This window comes from Peromyscus californicus, unplaced genomic scaffold, assembly GCF_007827085.1.
Source record: "Peromyscus californicus insignis strain IS unplaced genomic scaffold, ASM782708v3 Scaffold_11__1_contigs__length_118956290, whole genome shotgun sequence".
In the NCBI taxonomy this organism is placed as follows: Eukaryota; Metazoa; Chordata; class Mammalia; order Rodentia; family Cricetidae; genus Peromyscus; species Peromyscus californicus.
The window spans coordinates 16649721-16673537 of NW_026294402.1; the positions used below are offsets into that span (position 1 = coordinate 16649721).

General features: G+C 50.4%; 1 protein-coding gene across 2 annotated transcripts; it reads right to left on the reverse strand.

Moving 5' to 3' along the window:
- Positions 1-11190: 11190 nt before the first annotated feature.
- Positions 11191-23795, reverse strand: Cdc37 (cell division cycle 37, HSP90 cochaperone). 2 transcript variants are annotated; one of them, XM_052753720.1, is made up of 8 exons: positions 23581-23795; positions 17372-17650; positions 16883-17138; positions 16684-16799; positions 16485-16607; positions 15504-15686; positions 15331-15402; positions 11191-11770 (listed from the first exon to the last, which is right to left on the reverse strand). In XM_052753720.1, the coding sequence occupies exons 1-8, from the start codon at positions 23680-23682 to the stop codon at positions 11615-11617; spliced, it is 1287 nt and encodes a 428-aa protein (XP_052609680.1). In that variant the 5' UTR covers positions 23683-23795; the 3' UTR covers positions 11191-11614. The 2 variants fall into 2 exon arrangements, with proteins under 2 accessions (XP_052609680.1, XP_052609688.1); XM_052753728.1 differs by having other exon boundaries at positions 16883-16991; positions 23581-23792.
- Positions 23796-23817: the final 22 nt, after the last annotated feature.

Consider the following 23817-nt stretch of genomic DNA (forward strand, 5'->3'; position numbering starts at 1 on the left):
ATGTAGCCCAAGCTTCGCCCACACAAGCCTCCTTTAACAGTATTTGGTGAAAAGACTTAGGCTGTAGCTCAGTTGGTAGTGTTTGCCAGTATGCATGAAGTTCTGGGCTCCATCCACAGCACCATCGTAAGCATTAGAGTGGTAGAGGAAGGCTCAGAGATCCAACATCTTGATGGTAGGTTGAGAACAATTTAGGCAATAGACCCAGTTTTTGATTTGTCGAGACAGGGTTTCTCTGTGTAGCCCTGGCTATCCTCAAACTTAGATTTGCCTGCCTCTGCCTCCAGAGTGCGATTAAAGGTGTGCACCACCACCACCCAGCTGGAGACCCAGGTTTAAAACAAAAAGTGACAAAAAGCCCTCAACACTCTTCTCCATGAGACCCCAACTTTGACGCTGGTCCTGTCCTTGGTCTGTCGAGTTCCATATTAGCCAAGAATCCTATTAATCACACCCCAACCCTTGATCTCTGGCCAAGTCCCCTCACTTCCGATGTGTGCCTTTGTCCTTCCCTGTAGCAAGGTCTGGAAGGATGGCTCAGCGGCTAAGAGCACTTACTACTTTTCCAGGTGACCCAGGTTCAGTATTCACCACCCACATAGCAGCTCACAAACATCCATAATTCAAGTCCAGGGGATCCAACCCCCTCTTCTGACATCTGCTGGCACCAAGCACACACGTGGTGCACAGACATGTATGCAGACAAAACACTCTCGTATTAACTTTTATTTACAAAAGCAACAACAAAAACTGGCATGGTAGCACATGCCTTTATTCCTAGTACTTGGAAGCAGGAATGGGTGGATCTCTTTGAGTTCAAGGCCAGTTTGGAGAGAACAAAAAAACCAAAACCAAAACAAAACAAAAGCCGGGCAGTGGTGGCTCATGCCTTTAATCCCAGCACTCGGGAGGCAGAGGCAGGCAGATCTCTGTGAGTTAGAGGCCAGCCTGGGCTACCGAGTGAGTTCCAGTAAAGGCACAAAGCTACACAGAGAAACCCTGTCTCGAAAACCAAAAAAAAAAAAAAAAAAAAAAAAAAATCAAGGACAGTTTGGGCAACACAGCAAGGTCAGGTCAGCCTGGGCTACCCGTGAGACCCTGTTGGGGGTGGGCGGTGGGGAGAGAGGGGGAGGGGGGAGAGAGAGAGAGAGAGAGAGAGAGAGAGAGAGAGAGAGAGAGAGAGAGAGAGAGAGAGAGAGAGAGAAGCAGACAGACAGATTCTAATATGGACCAGAGAGTTAGCTCATCAGGTAAAGGCATTTGCTGCCAAGCCTGAAGACCTGAGTTAAGGCCCCAGGTTCCACATAGGGGAAGGAGAGAACTGACTGACTCTTGCAAGTTGTCATCTGACACCACATTCTGACTTCTCACACACACACACACACACACACACACACACACACACACACACACACAGAGAGAGAGAGAGAGAGAGAGAGAGAGATTGAGATTGAGATTATGTAAAGAAATAGGAGCGAATACTCAGGAAGCTACATGAGACCTTTTTTTAAATGTCTGAGTGTTTTTATCTGCATGCATGTAAATGTACTGTGTGACCTCAGAGGCTAGAAGAGGACTTCTGATCCTCTGGAACTGGAGTAACAGGTAGTTGTGTCTTAGTTAGGGTTTCTATTGCTATGAAGAGACACCATGATCATGGCACCTCTTATAAAGGAAAACATTTAATTGGGGCATGCTTACATTTTCAGAGGTTTAGTCCACTATTGCCATGGTGTGACATGGTGGTGTGCAGGCAGACATGGTGCGAGAAGGCGCTGAGAGTCGTACATCTTGATCAGTAGGCAACAGGAAGTGAACTGTGTCCCAGATGGGACATAGCTTGAGCATATAAGACCTCAAAGCCTGCACCCATGAGGACACACGTCCTCCAGCAAGGCCACACCTCCTAATAGTGCCACTCCCTATGGACATTCAAACACTCGAGTCTAATGGGGGCCACACCCATTCAAACCGCCACAGCCACCATGTGGGTGCTGGGAATCTAACCCTGGTCCTCTTTGAGAGCAACCAGTGCTGTTAATTGCTGGGCCATCACTACAGCCTATTTCTTTTTCTTTCTTTTTTTAAAATTATACACCAAATTTTTTTAAATGTATTTGCTTTTATTTTATGTACATTGGTATTTTGCCTGCAGGTCAGATCTTTGAGTTACAGACAGTGGTTAGCTGCTATGTGGGTGCTGGGATTTGAACCCAGGTCCTTTGAGAGAGCAGTCAGTGCCCTTAAGCACTGAGCCATCTTTCCAGTCCCCTTTTCTTCTTTTTGTTTGTTTTGTTTTAGGTTTTGGTTTTTTGAGACAGGGTTTCTCTGTGTAGTCCTGCCTGGTCTGGAACTCATTCTGCAGACCAGGCTGGCCTCGAACTCAGAGATCCACACCTTCCTCTGCCTCCCAAGTGTGAGGTGATATTGTGTCCCCCAATATATTGTGCACCTTAATAAACTTATCTGGGGTCAGAGAACAGAACAGTCACTAGACAGACATAGAGGCCAGAAAATGGTGGCGCACACCTTTAATCCTAGCATTTCGAAGACAGAGATCTGATCTGAGTTCAAAGCCACACTGGAAACAGCCAGGCATGGTGACACACGCCTTTAATCCCAGGAAGTGATGGCAGGAAGCAGAAAGGTATATAAGGGGTGAAAACTAGAAACTAGAATCTCTTTAAGCTTTCAGGCTTTTGAGCAGCAGTTCAGCTGAGATCCATTTGGATGAGGACTCAGAGGCTTTCAGTCTGAGGAAATAAGACCAGCTGAGGATTTAGTGAGGGGAGGTTCGCTGTGGCTGGTTCTGTCTCTCTGATTGATCTTCCAGCATTCACCCCAATACCTGGCCCTGGGTTTGCTTTTATTAATAAGACCTTTTAAGATTCATGTTACACGAGTGCTGGGATTAAACGCATGCACCACCACAGCCCTGCCTACTCTAGCTGTTTTACAAACACCTGTTGGCTGCTTTTTCTATAATATGGATTTCAACGTGTATTACAAACAATGATTATATATAAGCTTCAGAGAGTCAAGAAAGCCTTAAGACTTGGGTCCACCTCTCACAGAGCAAATGGACTCCAGGTAAGTTCTCCTGCCAATCAATAGCCTAAGTTTCTACATCTATTGCCTATCCCCAAGAGGGAAGCTGTAAATGTAGTTTCCTTTAAGTTCTTAATTTCTGTCCCTGGTCTGTATGCTTTGGCAGAGTTCCCCTTGGCTGGTGGATACCATCCAGAGATCAGCCACAGACTGCAAACTGCTCCAGAGATGAACCCTGGACTTGATGAAAGCTGATGTGAACCAGTCCAGCTGATGTGACTGCTCCTTGTCTCTTCAGCTGGGTCAGGGAACCAGATGGTTCTGATGAATGCCCCATTGTCCTATTCCCCTCCGAGCCTTTGACTAGGATTCCAGCCTTCCTAGGCCCTGACAATAGTGACCTAATTTCAGCAGGAAGTAGTTACTGAGAACAATACATCACCCCTCCTCCTCAACAAAGGGCTGGAAGGTTAGATCCAAAGGAAACACCCTGGAAATGGGGACAAAATGACTACCTATAATACCTATTGGCAAACCAAGATTATATGGCCCTAAAAATCTGTTCTTTCGGCCAGGCAGTGGTGGTGGTGGTGGCGGTGGCTCATGCCTTTAATCCCAGCACTCGGAAGGCAGAGGCTGGCAGATCTTTGTGAGTTCGAGGCCAGCCTTGTCTACAGAGCGAGATATCCAGGAAAGGCACAAAGCTATACAGAGAAACCCTGTCTCGAAAAACAAAAAAAACAATTGTTCTTTCTATGCTGATAATTTATAGACAGGCCATGCATCTTTTGGTGCATTGCAAATGATGTCACCCCTCCACCATAAAGAATGCTAAGACTTGGAGCTGGAGAGATGGCTCAGGCGTCAGGAGCACTGGTTACTCTTCCAGAGGACCTGGATTCAACTCCCAGCACCCACCTGGCAGCTCACAACTGTCTGTAACTCCAGTCTCAGGAGATCTGACACCTTCACACCAATGCACATAAAATAAAGTTAAATAAATTATTTAAAAAGAATACTAAGACCCTATCAAAGACAGGGACACATAAGACAAGGGAGAATGATGAACCAGCCTGCATCCATCTTATCAAAGCCATCTTATGGTAAAGACAAACTAGGTTCATTCCTGTGTATGATTAAACCTGTATTTTTCAAGGATGGGCTATGCCCCACCTGTAACCTTAACTACAAATGGTTCTGTACTGCCTGTTCCAGGAATGGCAACCATGTCTTTGTTTCAAAAAGTTATAACCATCTTGCAACCCTGCCTTTGTTTCAAATGGTTGTTATGACTACCTGTCGCTAAGATCACCTTGCAGTCATGTCTGCTTTAGGAGACCGTTATTACTGACTTATGCTTATGTTCTGCTCCTGTAACCCCACCTATTTTGCCTGCCAGATCCCCCATTTGGAAACCCCCTACCCTGAGCTATAAAAGCTTTGTCCTCATGTTCAAAGTGGACCTCTCGAACCCTGCCTAAGGGGTAGACAGCTTGTGTAAGTGGAAAAAGCCTGATTTAATTAATTGCTTGCTTTAATTAATTTGGCCATGATGATTTGGGCCAATGGTTTTTCTCTCCCATCTTTGGTCTTTGGGATTAACATCTTTAGTTACTTTATTTATTTATTTACTTTTCTTTCTTTCTATATTTCTTTTTCCTCAAGACAGGGTTTCTCTGTGTAGCCCTGGCTGTCCTGGAATTCACTCTGTAGCCCAGGCTGGCCTAGAACTCAGACCCGCCCGCCTCTGCCTCGTGCTGAATTGACACACCCTGCTGTGGTGACTTTCCCTTTGCTGTGATAACCACCATGACCAAGGCAGTTAAGAAGGAAAGGTTGATTGGGGGCTTAGGTTTCAGAGGGTTAGGAATCCATCACATTGATGGTGGGAAGCGCAGCAGAAAGTCCCACTCATGGTGGCCAGAAGAGTTTAGAGCTCTCATCTCCAACCACAAGCAGGAAACAGCAAACCAGAGATGGCATGCATCTGGGTTTGGTTTTTCAAGACAGGGTTTCTGTGCAGCCTTGGCTGTCCTGGAATACCTTTAATCCCAGCACTCAGGAGGCAGAGGCCAGCCTGGTCTACAGAGTGAAATCCAGGACAGGCACCAAAACTACACTGAGCAACCCTGTCTCAACATACAAACAAATAAACAACAGCTGGGCGGTGGTGGTGCACGCCTTTAATCCCAGCACTCGGGAGGCAGAGGCAGGCGGGTCTCTGTGAGTTCGAGGCCAGGCTGGTCTACAGAGCGAGTTCCAGGAAAGATGCAAAACTACACAGAGAAACCCTGTCTCGAAAAACGAAAAAAAGAAAAGAAAAGAGAAAAAGAAAAGAAGGCGTGCACCACACCTCTTGACAAAGGTATCAGAACTCTTCAAAGTCCACCCTTAGACTTGTATTTCTTCCAGCAAGGCCACACCTCCTAAGTCTCTCCAAACACCTACACCAACTGGGAATCCAGTGTTCAAATGCGCAAGGCTATGGGTGACTTTATCATTCAAACCACCTGAAACGATAAACCAGACTTCAGACTAAGACATACAAGCTTAGAGCTTTTTGTCAGCTTTGGGCTGGAACCTTGTTCTTTTTCTACTGAGCTCTTGCCGTAACTCAGAGGAGGCTCCTTCCTCTCCGCCTCTACTGATGCTCAATAGCAAACCTTGAACCCAGAGCCCTGGACTTGCCAGGCAAGATCTACTGCTTACTGACATAGTAACTTCACTGGAATTCTCTCTCATCTCCATTCTCCCTCTCCTTTTTTAAAAATTATTATTTTAGATGTATTTATGTGTATGGGTATTTTCCTGCTTCTGTGTCTGTGTACCACATGCATGCCTGGTGCCCATGAAGGCCAGAAGGCACTGGATTCCCTGAAACTGGAGTTATGGATGGTTGTGTACTATGTGGGTGCTAAGAACCAAATCCAGGTCTTCTGCAAGAGCAGTCGGTGTTCTTAATGGCTGACCATCTCTCCAGCCCCATAGCCAGCTCTTCTTTTCTGAGACACTGTCTTACATAGCTGAGTTTGGCCTGAAAGTCCCTATGTAGCTGAGGATAACTTTGAACTCCTGATCCTCCTGCCTCCACTTCTGTTGAAATAAGGCTGTGTTTGTGTGTGTGTGGTGTGCATGTATGAGGATGGGAGCTGACAAGTGGTGACATCAGGCTCATAAGTGCTGGGGATGGAACCTGGGGTCTTGTATACACTAGGTAAGCACTTTACCCACCGAGGTCTGGTCACTACAAGTTTGAGTACCTGTACTACTACCTTTTTCCTATTCTAGAATGTCAGACCAAACTACTCTGTCTCCCCACAGGGCGGCCACATGCCACATGGGGAGACAGGGTAGTTTGAGCTGGAGGTCCAGGCTGCTGTCCTTCCCTGCTTCTGAAGGGATGGCTGTCTTCCCCCTGCCCGACCCTGTGGTGGTTTGGATGAGAATGCCCCCCCCCCCCAGGCTCATAGGTTTGAATCTTGGTCCCCAGTTGCTGAATCTGTTTGGGAAGGATCAGGAGGTGTCACTGAGGGTGGGCTTTGAGATTTCCAAAGGCCACGCATGCCATTGCCAGTGAGCTTTCTTTTTCTTGCCCCCTGCTTGTATATCAGGATGTAAGTTCCCAGCTGCTGCTCCAGCGGCATGCCTGCCTGCTGCCATGCACCCCACTACGACTGTCAAGGACTCTAGCCCTCTGAACTGACCCCCAGCATACGTTCTCTTTTATAAACTGCCTTGGTCACAGTGTCTCTTCACAGCAATAAAAGCAACTAAGACAATCTATTTTGTCACTGCCCCGGCCACCAAGGGCTCAGTAGCAGGAAACAAAGTGTGCCAAATTCAAGAGCCAGCTCAGATGGGCGTAGCCCCCTCTGGAGTTCTGAATCTGAAATAGCCTGGGATCCTGTATCCAACACTCCAGATCGGTGACTCATAACGATAATGATCATAATAATCACAGTAATAATAAACAACAGCTTAGCTCATGCCTTGCCAGAGGATGTTGAGTCATAGACCAGTGGCATTCTCCAGTGGTCCTGAGGTTTGTCCTTCATTGGTGTTCTTGTGCACTTGTGTGTGGTATTCACGCATATGTGTATGTACTTGAGGAGGGCAGCGGAAACCTCAACTGTCCTTCCTTAATTGTCATCCATCTTGTTTTCTGAGACAAGGTCACATTGGCCTGGATCATCCCAGTTTGGGTAGGGAAGCTGGCCAACATGTTCCAGTGGCCAGTCTGTCTGCCTCCCCTACACTGGACTTGAGCATGAAGCACCCCACCTGGCTTTCTGCATGTTCTGAGGCTCAAACCTCACTCCCTTCACAGTTGCCTTTGTAGACTCAGCTACCTCTGAGCTGGCTGGCTTGTTTCCCTCTCCCCCATCTCCTTCTCTCCTGCTGGTTTTATTTTGGAGGGGGGGCAGGGTCTCTAAAGTTCCCTTTGTAGGCTGGGATGACCTCAGAGCCCTCCTGCTGTCTTAGTTTCCCAGATGTGAGTGCAGGACCAAGCCTGTGGCTCATTCAAAGCAGGACCAACACCCACTGAACAGTGGAGAAAAGAAGGTACCCTAGGCTACTGGAAGGGCCTGTGTTTGCTCCTCAGGCCCAGAGGTCTTGTAGAACTTCTGCACCCTAAACCTAGCCCTGGCCAGGGATGTCCAAGGGATTTCCCCAACAGGGGCTTTCCACACTAATAGAGGACAAACCCAGGTCAGCTAGACAGTTTTCAGAAATGGGGGATTCCCCTAAGCAGGGCAGGTTTTCAGGGCTTCCCTAACGTTACCCACCAGGTCCGGGAAAAGCCAAGTTAAAAAATTTAAAACAAAGCCCTTCCTTTGTCTTCTGAATTGGAGGTCAGGGAACACTCAGGTCTCTCTCCTGAGAGCTGTGAGGTAGGTGACTTGCTGGGAGACTTTCAAAGAAGGTTCTATGTTGGACATATATGTGAAACCACATTCTCTAGAAACTGCATAGCAACCCCAGCAGAGAAAGAATAAGCTACAGGAAGCAGGGCCTGCAACAGACAGCTCAAGTTCAAGATGCCACTTTGCTGCTGTGTGACCCCATGCAGCATCTTGACCTTGTCAGCCCTGCAAGGGAGGAGACCCAGTTCTGTCCCCAGCACTGAGCCAACTGTAGCAACATGTCCACACCTCAGTGCTAGGAAGGCAGGACAGCAGGCCACCAGAGGCTCATCGACTCGAGTAACTGACCTCTAGGTGCTACTGAGATGCCTGAGTGGGTGATGGCACTTGCCATCAATACTGACATCCTGAGTTCTAGTTCCAGGTACCACATGGCGAAGCGGAGACACTGTGGCATGCATGCTCACAGGCACACACAATAAATGTCAGCAAAATGTTTAGACCTATTTGTGGAACTACTGTTATGAAAAGACGTACGTTGAGACAAGATACCTAGCCCAGGCTGGCCTTGAACTATCTCCATACTCTTGCCTCAGCCCCCCAAGTGCTGGGATTATAGGCATGAACCCCTTACTCAGTTACTATGTGACAGCTCAAACTCCTGTGAGGTTAAAGCAATAAATAAAAATGCCACCCAAGCTAGTCAAAGTAATTGATAACCTATGTTCATCACAGCACTTGGAAGAACAAGGTAGGATGATTGTCACAGGTTGGAGACTAGCCTGTGCTACAGTGAGTTAGTCTCAAAAAATCATGAGAGCTGGAGGAATTACTCAGTGGTTAATACACTGATTGCCCTTAACCTGGTTCAATTCCCAGCACCCACATGACGGCTTATAATCTTTTTCTACTTTTAATTTTAAATATATGGGTGTGTTGTCTGCATGTATGTCTCTACGTGTGTGGATCCCTGCAACTGAAGTTTGAAAACACCAAGGCTGCAGAGCTTTGTGGCTCACTGCTACCCCCTGGTGGATATTCACTCGGATACAACAGCATTCTGGTCAATTCATCCTTCCTTCACTGCCTGCCTGGCCAATCTTTCCTGCTGGCCTGTGTTCCAGGGCTGGTGCTGTGGGCATCACAGGGGAGGAGAGAAAGAAAGACTGTTTAAGTGCTGAAGTTACCTACAGTCCACGGGACGTGACAATATCCACATTGAGGCAGTCTGGCTGGCTAGGTGTTGACAGGCTCAGAGAGATCCCAGAGCCGGGTGGTGACAGCACACACCTTTGATCCCAGCACTTGGGAGCCAGAGTCAGGTGGATCTCTGTGAGTTTAAGGCCAGCCTGGGCTAGAGTGAATTCCAGGAAAGGTGCAAAGCTACACCTGTCTTGAAAAACCAAAAAAAGAGAGAGAGATCCCAGGAATATTTTTGCAAGGTGGTGGTGGCATCAAGCCGGAACAGGTTAAAATGTTCTGGTTTTTTTCCTGTGCAGCCCTGGCTGGCCTGGAACTCACCATGTAGACTAGGCTTGCCTCAAACTTAAGAGATCAGCCAGCTGCTGACTCCCAAGGGCTGGGAATTAAGGTGTGTGCCACTGCCTGGTGCTGAGATCAGCTAGTTGCTGACTCCCAAGGGCTGGGAATTAAGGTGCGTGCCACTGCCTGGTGCCGAGCTGGATTCTGAGTGTCAAGCAGCTCCCAGAGTGCAATGGGCCCTGGAAAGGAGGGTGAAAAGGCCAGACATTTGGACACTTACACTTCTGGCTGAGGGCAGCTGAAGCAGCTCACTGTACCATTTTTTTCAAGCTTATTCATTTGTTCAACTTTAATTTTAGGTTACATCCATATTCTGTAGTATCTGCACCTGTGGAGCTCAGGACACCTTAGAGTGGTTCTCTCCTGCCACCATGTGAGTCCCGGGAGATGAAACTGTGCTAAGCTTGTGCCAAGTGCCTTTGGTGGCTGGGCCATCTTACCAGCTCGCATTAATTGACTGATTCACTCTCTCATATGCCTGTGTATTTGTGGAGTCCAGAGGATGCTGAATGTCCTGCTCAATCATGCTCCATTTTATTCCCTTAGACAGGGTCTCTCACTTAAACCTGAAGGGAGATTAGTAGCCTACAAGCCCTGTCTCAATCCTCAACAGCATTGAGGCTACATAAGTCATGCCCAGCATTTACCATGGGTGCTAGTATTTGGACTCAGGTCCTCTTAGGCCTCTGTAGCAAGAGACATTTTCCAAGAGCCATCTTCCTAGTCCACAGCCTTGAACTCCTGATCCTCTACCTGGGTCCTGGCATTGCAGGTGTGCTACCACACCCCTTTATACAGGGTGGGACTGGAGGTCAGAGTTCCCTGAATGCTACGCAAAGCACTCTACCAACTAGAGCAGTCTCAAGTCACTAATTCATTTTCACTGAAACGGTCTCAGTGGTCAGCCCAGCCTGGCCTTGAACCATGGCCCTTCTGTTTCATTCTTCTACCTGCGGGACGACAGGTGTGCATTGTTTTTTCGTTTTGTTTTTACAGTGCGGGAATGGAAACGTTAAACCAAGCTCTGCCATAGAACTCCAGCCTGAGACCCATTGTGCCCTTTCCAACAGCAGAAAGACTTCCCAAATCGTTGAAGATCTCCTCCTGTGGACGGGGAGAAGGTTCAGCGTCGCAGCAGAGGACGCTGGTTCCATTGCAGGAAGCACCTATAACTGCAGTTGCAGGAGACTACATGCACACACATACACACACACACACCACTCACACATATAAAGCAAAAGTTAAAATCGAAGCCTGGTGTGGCTTGTGCTTTTGATCTCACCACTTGGGAGGCAGAGGCAAGGAATCTCTGTGAGTTTGAGGCCAGCCTGGTCTACATAGTGTGCTCAAGGACAGCCAAGGATACATAGAAAACCTGTCTCAAAAAGATATATGCACACACACACATATGCACACACACAGACACACACAAAATTTAGAGTAAGATGCTCCCCTAGCAGAGGCAAAGGCCCGTGTGAAAGGCTACGTATTTCTAACGTAACCCAGGCTGCCCTCAAATTCCTATCCTTTTGCCTCCATGGAGTGCTTGCTAGGCGAAGAGGGGAAGATGAGGGAGGAAAAGAGGAAGGACAGGCTGAGAAGACGAGCTGGAGAGACACTGATGGCCCAGGACTTCTGAACAGTGAGGGACAGGGCCAAAAGCATGGCTGTCAGGACTCTGGTTCTCCCCCACCTAGGTTCACCCTCTGCCTCAAACAGCACTGAGCCATCGGCATCCAGCACCTGGAACTGTTTATTAGACATTGTTGCCAGTTGCAGGACAGAAAGCTAGACAGAAGAAAAACAGTGACCACAGATCCATAGGGACAGACCCTGCCCATCTGGGGACATGTGTATCCCCAACCCAGTGGGCCGACCCAACCTGGCAACTGCTGCCCCTCCCCAGACCCCCAGGACTTTGGCATAACGCTGATTGGCGGGGAGGGGCTGCAGACAGTAGAGCCCCTCAACCCGAAGCAGGAAGTGTGATGAGCGCTGGGGACAGGCTGGGGAGAAGGGACATGGGGCAAGCCGTGGGCTGGGATGTGAAGGGCAGCAGAAGTAAAGGAAGTCAGGAGCTAGGAACATGGTGTCTAGGTTTCCTTTTCTGAAGAAGGGCCCACAGAGGCCTGCAGGCCGGTGGCAGTGGCTGGGGCAGGTCACGCACTGATGTCTTTCTCGTTGCCCGCTTTGGGGACGGCTTCCAGCAATGGGTCCCCGGGGCCCGCCTCCTCCCCCTCCTTGGCCTCACCAGACTTGGAGTTGGGGACCCAGAGGCCAGAATCGATGCAACGCTGCATGTGGTACTTGGCATCCTGTGGATGGAGAACACAAGCAGGTGAGGCTGTGCCAGCACCATGGTGGCCCCACGGTCCCCTGTGCCTCCCTCCAGGCTGCTCAGCACCTCCTCTACCCAGAATTGTCTACAAGGGCAACTGTGGCTCAGTTGCCAGAGCACCTGCCTAGTGTTCCTGCGGCCCTGGGTTCCATTCCAGCACCACATAAAACCAGATAGGGAGGTGCACACTTGTGACCCTCCACTTAGGAAGGGTCAGGAGATCAAGGTCATCCAGCTCTACAGCACATCTGAGGTCAGCCTGGGCTACAGGAGACCCTGCCTCAAAGATAATCACAAGCACACAAAAAGGAGTGGAGGTGATACCAGAAATATGGCTCAGCAGTTAAGAGTGCTTTCTCCCAAATCATGAGGACCAGAGATCAGATCCAGCACCAAAGTAACAAGTGAGGTATCCTGAGAACTCAGAAAACAGAGGCAGGAGGATCTGTGAATTCAAGGATAGCCTGGTCTACATAGTGAGACTCTATCTCAAAACAAAACAAAACAAAAAAAACCCACGATAAATTAGGATGGGCTGGAATCTTACTGACAGCATCCCCAAACTATGTTTAAGCGCACACTCCCTAAGCTGACCAGTGCTGCAACCCATTCACTGTGAAGAGCAGCTGCACACAGAAAGGAATCCAGAGGTGAAAACAGACAAGAGGGCAGGCACCAAGTCAAGAACAAAGCTCAGCAGAGGTCGGTCTGTCTGTGGTGCTGGGCACAGAGCCCAGGGCTGCACAGAAGCTTTGTGTCTACCACCGAGCCACAGCCACAAACTTGTGAAAAGATTATTTTTCACATGTTTTATTTGTCTGTGCATGCGTGTGGAGGCCAGAGAGAACCTGTGGGAGTCAGTTCTCTCCTTCCACCATGTGGGTCCCAAGGACGGAATGCCAGCTGTCAGGCTTGAGGGCAGACACCTCCTTCTGCAGGGCTATCTTGTAGCCTCCACTTGCTTTTTGAGGCAGGGACTCAGAACGGAGCCCACACTGGTCTCAGCTTCACGAGCCTCCTCCTGCAGCTTTGAGGGTATGCCAGAACACCTGCTTTTCTAATAACTATGCTTTTCTTTTTCAAATGATTTTATTTTTGTATGTATGGGCATTTTGCCTACATGTGTCTGTCTGTGCACCAGCTGCATACCTGGTGTCCATACAGACCAGAAGAGGGTACAGGATGCCCTGGGATTATTGTGAGCTGCCATGTGGGTGCTGGGAATTGAACCTGGGTCTTCTGGAAGAGTAGCCAGTGCTCTTAATCACTGAGCCATTTCGATAGCCCTTCTGGTCTTAGAGACTGGCCCTAATGTATCCTGGGCCTCACTATGTTAGCAGACATGACCTTGATCTCGTTTCTGGTCCTCTTGAGTGCTGGGACTGCTAGTATGTACATGCCACTACTGGCTTTATGCAGTGCTAGGGACTGAATCCAGGTCATCCTGCATGTCAGACAAGTGGTTTACAACTCAACTGCAGCCTCAGGCCTGCCCAGAAAACTTTTTTTTTTTTAAAGACTGTATAGTCCTGACTGTCCTGGAACTCACCCTGCAGACCAGGCTAGCCTTGAACTTAGAGGACCCCCCCCGCCTGCCTTCTAAGTGCTGGAATTAAAGGCATACACCACCACCTCTGGCTCTAGAGTAAATATTTTTGGTTTTATTATTATTATTACTATTTTCTATTATCAACTTGACACAGTACAAATTCTTATCCTAATAGTGAAATTTTTCATTGGAGCTTGCCCAGTGATTGAGTAAAACCAAAACTTATTATAAGCCACAGTCATCCTAGGGTCCCCCCAGCTATGTAGCCTCCCTGGATCTGTGGGTTGGAGTGAATATTTTTGACTCTGCCATATAGTGTCTGGTCATAGTGACTCTGGAGCAGCAGCAGAAAAATCAATTATAAACAATGCAAAAAGAAGTATGGGGCTGGCTGGGCAGCAGTGGCGCACGCCTTTAATCCCAGCAGAGGCAGAGCCAGACGGATCTCTGTGAGTTCGAGTCCAGCCTGGTCTACAAAGCGAGATTCAGGACAGGTACCAAAACTACATAGAGAAACCCTGTCTCGAAAAACAACAACAAAAAAAGAAGTGTGGGGCAGCATTTCAATTACATTTGAGCTACAAAGGTTACTGGTGAGCCTTGCACTAGGGTTTGTAAACTCTGTTCTAGATATTCCCATGGAAGCTTCTAGAATCCCTAGCACTGGTCCTGTGTATAGAATGTTTCCACAGACAATGAAACTAAGGTGGCTAAATCAGAAGCCAGCTGACAGAACTGGCAACAAACCAAGTTGTTAAAATTCAAACCTGATCTGGATGGCTGGCTCAGTGGTAGAGCCCCTGCCTAGAACCCCCAGTGAGTGGCTGGGTGTGGCTCAGTGATAGCCCCTGCCTAGAACCCCCCAGTGAGGGGCTGGGGCGTGGCTCAGTGGTAGAGCCCTTGCCTAGAACCCCCCAGTGAGGGGCTGGGGTGTGGCTCAGTGGTAGAACCCCTGCCTAGAACCCCCCAGTGAGGGGCTGGGGTGTGGCTCAGTGGTAGAACCCCTGCCTAGAACCCCCCAGTGAGGGGCTGGGGTGTGGCTCAGTGGTAGAACCCCTGCCGAGAACCCCCCAGTGAGGGGCTGGGGTGTGGCTCAGTGGTAGAGCCCTGCCTAGAACCCCCCAGTGAGGGGCTGGGGTGTGGCTCAGTGGTAGAGCCCCTGCCTAGAACCCCCCAGTGAGGGGCTGGGGTGTGGCTCAGTGGTAGAACCCCTGCCGAGAACCCCCCAGTGAGGGGCTGGGGTGTGGCTCAGTGGTAGAGCCCTGCCTAGAACCCCCCAGTGAGGGGCTGGGGTGTGGCTCAGTGGTAGAGCCCCTGCCTAGAACCCCCCAGTGAGGGGCTGGGGTGTGGCTCAGTGGTAGAACCCCTGCCGAGAACCCCCCAGTGAGGGGCTGGGGTGTGGCTCAGTGGTAGAGCCCTGCCTAGAACCCCCCAGTGAGGGGCTGGGGTGTGGCTCCGTGGTAGAGCCCCTGCCTAGAATCCCCCAGTGAGGGGCTGGGGCGTGGCTCAGAAGCAGACTGAGTGTGTGGGAAGCATTGGGTCACATTATCGGCGTCACTCAAAAGGGAGAATAAAAGAAAAAAAGCTCAACATTCCCTACTAGATGATGATACACAGAAGGTACCCAACACGCAGGGCCTCTTCAGGAGTGCCGGGCCTCTCCTTTTTTAAGAGAAGCCCAGGAGGGACACTATCTTTCCTTTGTTTCTTTTTGCGCTCCTGGGATGGAACCACAGGCCACACATACCAGGCAAGGTCTACTGAGCTACACCCCATCCTCTTATTGTCATTCTGAGACAGGGCTTCACTGAGCTACTCTGGCTCATCTTGGACTCTTCCTGTCTAAGCCTGGTCTTGAACTCACAACCCTGCTCCTCTTAGCCTCTTGAAATGACAGGCTTGCACCCCAAGCCCAGCCCATCTGCTGCAGAACCTTGGGGACAGGTCTAAAAACACAGGCGCCCTCAGGGCCGCTTATGGGAACTCACAGTGGGATCCATCTTGCTGATGGCGTCCTGCAGCATCTGCACATCCTTCACATCAAAGCACTTCTGCAGCTCCTGGGTAGAGAGGCAGGTGTGAGCTCGGGCTGGTGGGTGTGGGGGAGGGGCGGCAAGGCTCACAGATCACCTCCTCCCTCCTGGGCCCCAAGGAGCTGTACCTCTGGCAGGGACTCATAGACCTCCACAGGGTCCAAGCCACCAGGGCCCAGCCTCTTCTTGCGCTCCTCCTCCTCATACTCCTTCATGGCCTTCTCTATACGCAGCTTGGCACGGCCTCGAACACGCTCCTTAAAGGCCTCCAGTTCATACTTGAAGCCCTCCATGTACTGGTGGTCTGCGGTCTGTGCAAGAGTGGGAGCTGTTCACTGGACACTGACACCCGGGTGTTTAGGGGACGAGGCCCCTGTCTGCAGCTCTTGGAAGCTTTCTGGGGCTCTGAGGCCCTTTCCTGAACTCCTCATGGGCACTCAAGGCTGGACCTTACTCTCCTGTACTCAGCCCCTTCCTACTACCTTGTGGGCCCATCTACGGATGGCCAGCTGCCTGGCCCAGCTAAACAGCAAGGCCTGGTCCCACCCTCACGTATTCTCCAGCAAGGTGTTACAGACACCTCAGTTCTGGATTGTTCTACCCTGCCCTGCTCTCAGGATCCCCAATCTTTCAGAGGACCATGTTCAGTTCCCAGCATCCACACGACAGCTTGGAAACACCAGTGACTGCAGCTCCAGAGTTCCAACACCTTCTAACCTCTAGAGACACTTGCATGTACATGATCCACATAAACTCACTCAGGCACACACCCATCAACAAGAAATAAATGAGTAAATCATGCACACCCAACAGCTTGTCTGACCACTGGACTCACCTAAGGGTAGAAGGAGAGAACCCACGCCAAGGGTTGTCCTCCCATCATGGGGTCCACATACACACCATACAGACATATGCGCATATACACACGTATATACCGTCACACATATATACCACACACACAATTTTTAAAATTAAGAAAGAAATGAACATGGCCATATTCAGCCACTGTCATCCCAGCACCACCCTGAGCCCTCCCGATAAAAGATCTGACCACAGGTCCCTAGTCGGTGTGCACACTGTGGGCTTCCTGGTGGTATGGGAGCCCATACCTTGATCTTGGTGAAAAACTGCCGGAAGCAGGCCCGGGGGTCGACCTTCAGACTCTTGGCCAGCTCCAGAATAAACTGCATCACCATGGTCTGGTGGGCCACCTGCTCCATCAGCGCGCACTTCTGCCAGGACAAAGATGGGTGTCACCCAGCAGCAGTATCTGGGACTCATTCTGAAGCCGGGCCAGGCTCTACTCACCTCCTCCACTTCCAGGTCAATGCACCAGATAACCAGGTAGTTGGCTGTCTCCTCACACACCAGGTGGACATTGTCTGATAGGTACTTCTGGCTGTCGTCCCAGCGGTGGAGCATGCCTGCAGGGAAGGATGTTGCAGAGGCCATCGGAAGCCCCTCCCTGGCCTTGACTGCCAACTGGAGGCCCTGTGCAGGAACTTACCGAAATGTTTGATCTGTTTCTCGTACTTTTCAACGAAGGTCTTGTGCTTCTGCTCTCTTGCCTCCTCCGAGTCTTCCTCTGCCTTCTCAGGCTTGGTATTGACCATGCTCTGTGACAGGGCGAGAGGGCAAGTGGGCTGGGGCAAGGCGGGGGTGCGCCTGGGGTGCGGGGGCCGTGGCCGCCGCGCCCATCCTGTCCACATCGGAGGCGGTGGCGTCGCTAAGTGCATCAAGGTGGCAGAGGCGTGGCCGCGGGCCTTCGGGCAGATCAGAGGGTATGGGTGGGCTTCATTGGCCTCCACCAGCCAATCCCAAGCTCAACCTGTCCCCCTGTGGCTCTACTTGGCTCTCATTGTCAGAATTCTTTTTCTAATTTACAGGGATGGGGAGATAGGGGTGGACCCAGGGCCTTCACAGTTCACACCTAGGTCTAGCCTCCACCACCAAACCATGCCCAGCCCAAGTCTGCAGTGCTCCGCCCATGTCCCACCTTGCTGAAGCCATCTTTGCTGAGGGTGTCCACATTCCAGGGCATGTTCTTCTCCTTCTTGCGCATGTCCTCCAGCTTCTGCTCCCAGCTTCGCTCCTCCTTGCGCAGCTGCTGAGCCTCGGCGCGCAGCCGCTCAAGCTCCACCTGGCCGCTGCCCTCAGCCACTTCCAGCTCCCTCAGCTTGCGCTGGCACTCAGCTACCTTGCGCTTGCATTCACGGCAGCCTCGATCCAGTTCTTCCTTCTCCTTCTGAAACTGCTCCATGCGCTCCACTCGGGCCTGCAGGCAAGGACAGCCAGCAGCTGCTCACTTACAAAGAACAACTTTAGGGGCCGGGCATGGTGGCGCTCGCCTTTAGTCCCAGCACTCAGGAGGTAGAGACAGGTGGATCTCTGAGTTCGAGGCCAATCCGGTCTACAAAGAAGAGTTCCAGGATAGCCTAGGCTACAGAGAAAATTTGCCTTGAGAGAGAGAGAGAGAGAGAAAAGAAAGAAAGAAAGAAAGAAAGAAAGAAAGAAAGAAAGAAAGAAAGAAAGAAAGAAAGAAAGAAAGAAAGAAACAAAAAAACCCAATTTTGTCCCTTGCCCCCTGTCCAGCCACAGCCCTGGGGTTTCAATCTCTGCACTGGACGTGACCCCAGGAGATGGATACACCAAGGTGTAATAAGCCTTGGCCTCCCAACTTCCACCCTGCCCATCATAGAGGACTAGACACACCTTGGTCAGGGACAAACCCCGAACCCTTGCTACAGTCCACATACCCATGCGCCACCTGCTGGTGCCCTGGTGCCACATTTTTACAGTTTTTCATCTCACTAGCAACAACCTCTCTACACAGCTGAGAATGATCCTCCACTCTGATCCTCCTTCCTCTTTAGTGCAGGTGCGAGGTAGAGCAACAGGAACTGGCCATGTGAGGGAGCAGCAGAGGCCTTGCTCAGCATTTTAATTTTGAAAATATAGGCTTAGTTAATTCATTTATTTTTGTGTGTGCGTGCTCACACAACAACACATGAAGAGGAAATGTGGGAGTTCCCCTGTGTGAGCACCAGGGATTGAACTCAGGATGTCTGGCTTGGCGGCGAGAGCCTTTACCCACTGAGCCATCTTTCTGTCCTGCTAGTCCTTGCTTACCATCTTAAGACATCTTGGGTTGCACCAGTACCATCCACAAAACCAAAGTGGTCATGGTGGAGCATTCCTGTGACCAAGCACTCAGGGAAGCTGAGGCAGAGGGCCGAGTACATACCAAGCCAGCCTAAGCAACTCAGCAAGACCTGTCTTGAAATAAAACTTAAGGCCAGGCTGGTAACAAACGCCTTTAACTGTAGCAATGGGCACATGGAGGTAGGTGGACCTCTATGAGCTCAAGGCCATCCTGGTCTACATAGTTAGACCCTATCTCAAAAAACAAAGTAATAAGTAAATGGAGGGCCTCCACACATGCACTCTGGGCGCATGAACAGAAATACAAGACAGACACACAGACACCTGGGTACATGAAGAGACACCACACACACACACACACACACACACACAGAGGAGGCTGGAGACTCTATAGGAGATGACCACAGTGAGATGCTTTCGTAGGGAGGTAGCTCCCAGGGGAGAGCACTGTGCAAGAATGAGCCTGAGTTCAGATTCCCAGCATTCAAGAAAAAATTGTGATGCCTGTAACCCCAGCACTGTAGGGAGCAGAGACAGGGGGATGGCTGGGACTTGTTGGCCCCAGCCCAGCTCCAGGTTCACTGAGAGTGATGAAGCAGGACCCCACATCCTCCTCTGTCCTCTGCATGCGAACCCACACTCATGTGCACACATGACAACAAAAGTCCCCTTACACAGCAGCCCTGGCCTGGGTCATGTTCTCCTAAGGGCTCTGAGGTCAGTACCTCACTGGCCCAGACAGTGGCAGGAAGTTGCCAGGCTGTTGGCATTCTGGAGGATGGCCACCATTTTCCCTAGTGTCCTCTGAATAGCTGCCAGGGAGGCTGAAGCTAAAAAGGGGGGGGGGGGGGGTGTCTGTGGTGTCGGTGATAGCAGCCACCTGCCCGACCAGGCTTACATCTTCCACATGGGAGGGGCCGCAGCAGGCTGACCCAGGCACAAGTAACAGGATGATGTGGGTGTTCTTTTCAGAAGGGACACTGAGCTCCTCAGAATTCTGACACCATATAGCTCATTGGAAGGAGCCAGAAGAAACTCTACATAGCACATATCTGGGCCACAGGGCCTAGGAGGTGGGGCTGGGAACTCACTTAACCCCTTTTCTAACCTCCACATCTTTTTTTCTGGTCGTGGTTCTACCAGGGACAGAACCCAGTGCCCCACACCTGCTCCACGAGTGGCCTGCCACTGAGCTCCACACAGCTTTTGTATTTCATAGTTTGACACAGTGTCTCCTTACATCACTGAGGCTGGCCTGACCTCACTCTGTCTTGTCTAGGCTGGCTCTGACCTCACTCTACATTGTCTAAGCTTGCCTTGATCTCACTCTACTTTACCCAGGTAGGCCTGACCTCACTCTACATTGTTGAGAATGGCCTTGAATTTGTGATCTCCTGCCTCAGCTTCACCAACAGCTGGAAAAACAGGCCAGCACCACTGGGCCAAGTTGGGATTTTTTTATTTCAATTTTTAGTTTATTGTGTACACAGTGGCAGGAACAGATGTGTGCCATAGTGTGTATGTGGAGTTCGGAGGTCAGAGGACAACTTGTAGGTATTAGTTCTCTTTCTACCCTGTGAACAGCAGGGATCAAACTCGGGTCGTCAGGCTTGGTGACCAGTGTCTCTACCTACTGAACTACCTTGCTGGGCCCGTACTGCTTATTTTTAGACAGGGTTCATGTAGCCCAGGCTGGCCTCCACTTACTAGGTGGCCAAGGATAGCCTTGAACAACAACCATGCACTATCACATCTGGCTTTGAGTTTGTCTGGAAACCACAGTAATTACTGTTGACAGTACTTTTACCCCACAAGACACACCTAAACAGTGATGACAGGAACTCTTACCCGAAGAGAATCAGTTGTTAAATACCAGGACACTTACACCAACCCTATGGGTCACACGGCTCCTAGTCACATTCTCAGGAAGAACTGAGGCAGTCAAAAAGAACTCTGCAAGTCACAGCACACCAGGGTCACAGACTGGGCATGTGAACTTGTCAGACCTCTGCTCAGAGCTTATGAATCCAGCCCCATCACAGAGGGATGCAGGAACTGGCAAGGTTAGATCGCACACCAGAACCTGCCCGTCCTCCTACATGTGCTGGGGCAGAAGCCCCACTCCCCTCCTCAGCACTACAGACACCGTGGCAAGACATGAAGCAGGCTCTGTACTAGCAGAGGGGAGGCCTCGCTCCCACCCAGCAGGCCCCAACTGTTCTCCACACAGGAGGAGGACAAACCTCTTCACACAACAGAAACAGGTGTTCCCAAGAATAGTTCTCCAACCACCAGGGGTCTCCAGTGCTTCCTAATCCAGGGCTATGAGCGGTATGGAATATTGTGCTGGCACTCGAGGCCATGCACTGGCAGCTTCCCTGACACACGGTTGTCCTAGGAAAGTGGAAGGAATGGGTGTGCACACGGGTGGAGGATGTATGCAAATTTAGGGACTGGATTTGGGGAAGATGAGGAAGGACCTTCTAGGAGCTTCCAGATAATGAACAGGAGCTGCCCGCCCTCAGGAAGGTAGAGTGCAAAATTCCTAACTTTAAGTACCTGCCTTCAGCTTGAGAGTATAACACACTCAGGGGACAATTAGAGGGCTCAGTGGGTAAAGGCCTGCCACCATGTCTGAAGACCTGAGTTTGATCCCTGAACCCATATGGGAGAAGGAGAAAACAGATTCCAGCAAGTTATCCTCTGACCTCCACAAGGGTACCACAGCATACACATGCACATTTACATATACCTGAATGTATACACAAATGAGTAAAATCTAACTAAAACACAGAGTATAACACACACAGGTCTGTGGCTATAGATGCTTTGATTTGGGAGAGCAGATAGACCACTGTCTCTTTACTGCTGTGCTCAGGATCAAACCCAGGACCTCCCGCACCTAGATAAGGGTTCTATCACTGAAGCACATCTCCAGACCACCCTTAGGTCTTGGTAGTATACTATGTCCTGTGGGCAATGCTGGGCAGAGGAGGAGTGGAAGAGCATGGCTCCAACACACTTGGGATTCTAGGGTCTGAATCTGGGGGAATCTGTTCTGGGTAGATTTTAAAAATGTGTAGACTTTATTTTCTTTGCTTGATTGTTGATAGGATCCCATGTGGACCACACCAGCCTCAAACTTACTATGTGGCTGAAGGCTTTGAATTTCTGACCTTCCTGCTTCTAGCTCCCCAGTGCTGAGACTACAGGCCTGTCCCACCATGACTAGCTTTTAAGCAGTGCTGGGGACAGAGTGCAAGGCAATAACACACAACCGAGCTCCAACCTATTTAGTTTTTGAGACAGTGTCTCATGAAGTTTAGGCTGGCCTAGAATTTGCCATTTAGTAAGGACTGACCGAATTCCTGATCTTCCTATCTCCATCTCCCAAGGTCTGTATTTGCAGGTGTGTGCCACCATGTTCAGCAAGTAAGGTGATGTTGGGATAAGATCCAGGAGGTCCCCCAGTGAAGTAGGATGATCTGAACCCCAGAGGGAAGCCAATGAGGCTGGAGGGGAAAGGGTGGGTAGGGCAGGATGGGTTTGGGGTTCTGAGCTTGGGTTTGGTGAGTTCTTTTCTTTCTGATTTGTTTGTTTTTCGAGACAGGGTTTTCCTGTGTAGCCCTGGCTGTGCTGGAACTCTCTCTTAGACCAGGCTGGCCTTGAACTTACAGGCTTGCCCCTGCCTCCTGAGTCCTGAGATTAAAGGTGTGTGCTACCACTGCCTGGCTCCCAGTTTGGTGAGTTTTCAATGATGGCCAAAGTTCATATAGAAGCCAGGGTGGGCAGGATGGAGTCTACTTACTATAAAGGAGAAGAGGTTCTGGCCGGAAGTTAAGTGGGTGGGGTTTCCTGGAATAGTGGGAAATAAGAGGAGGCGGAGAGAAGAAAAGCCACTGGTTGGATGATGGGTGTAGGAGTGGGGCTGGCGGTCAAATGCAGAGAAAGGGGCTCCACCACTTAAGTCCCGGGTGAGACTGAAGTCCCTAGCGGGGTCTATACTCCAGGGAAAGGGATCTTGGGTTGTGGAATACCAGCTGAAAACTAAGATGGAAAAATTAAGGGTAGGACACAGCCCTCATTCAGTTGGGGAGTTGGGGGGCGGGGGTCTCTGGGCCTTAATGGAAATTAGTGCATGGGATCCTGGGAAGTAGATGCCACAATCAAATCAAAAGTATTATGGATCCAGATTCTGGGGGGTGAGGAGAGGTAGAGGGAGATGTGGAATCAGAGGTGGGCAGACGGCTAGGATGAGGGAGACCCTAACAGAATCTGAGGTCTGGACTCCGAGAAAGAACTCTGAGGAGAAAAAAACAGGTTCCACACAGGATGATGGGGACCCCTACACACAAGGGGTGGCGTTGAGAGAGTCTAGACTCTGATGAAGGTAGTAAGAGCTGATAAGATGGCTCAGCATGTATAGGTGCTTGTTGCAAATTGGGGTGACCTGAGTTTCATGCCCAATTCCAACGTGGTGAAAGGAGAGGCCTGGCTTCAGCCAATTGTCCTTTAATCTACACATGCATGCTGTGCCCCATGTACACAAGACACACAGCACAGTAAGTAAACTAACAAATAAATGTACAAATAATATGAAAGAGACCAGAGGGGGAAAGCCCAGAGATGTAGGTGGAGTTAGGGTTCCCAATGATCCTGAAGTTCTGGGATGGAATTTAAAAGTCCAGCCCAACATGATAGTGCACGTCTTTAATCCCAACACTGGGGAGGCAAAGGCAGGCGGGTCTTTGTGAGTTAGTGGCCAGCCTGGTCTACATAGTAAGTTCCAGGCCAGGCAAGCCTATAGTGAGATCCTGTTTCAAATAAAGGGGAGAGAGAGAGAGAGAGAAGGAGAAAGAGAGAGAGAGAGAGACAGACAGACAGACAGACACCGAGACCAGATTGTGGAATAGAAGACTCCAGATGTCAATAACTGAGGTTCCCCCCACCCCCCCGCGCCAGGGCGGCCAGGGTAAGAGGTCAGAACTCTAGAGCGGGGGGTCCCGGGAGTGGGGGGAAGGGGATGCGCGCGCACAGCCCCACCTGGTGCCGCCAGCGGAAGAGGCTGGCCGTGTCGATGTTGGGGTGCGTCTCGTCCTCATCGTCCGACACCTCGATGTGATCCCAAACGCTGTAGTCCACCATCTTCGCCTCGGAGGCCCGGATTGGCTCCCGGCTCTCCACACGGCCGGGCGCTGAACAGGGACCCACAAGGGATAGAGAGTCCGCTCGCGGAGCCCCGCCCCTTCCGCTTCCGCCCCAGGGCCCTGCGCACGACGG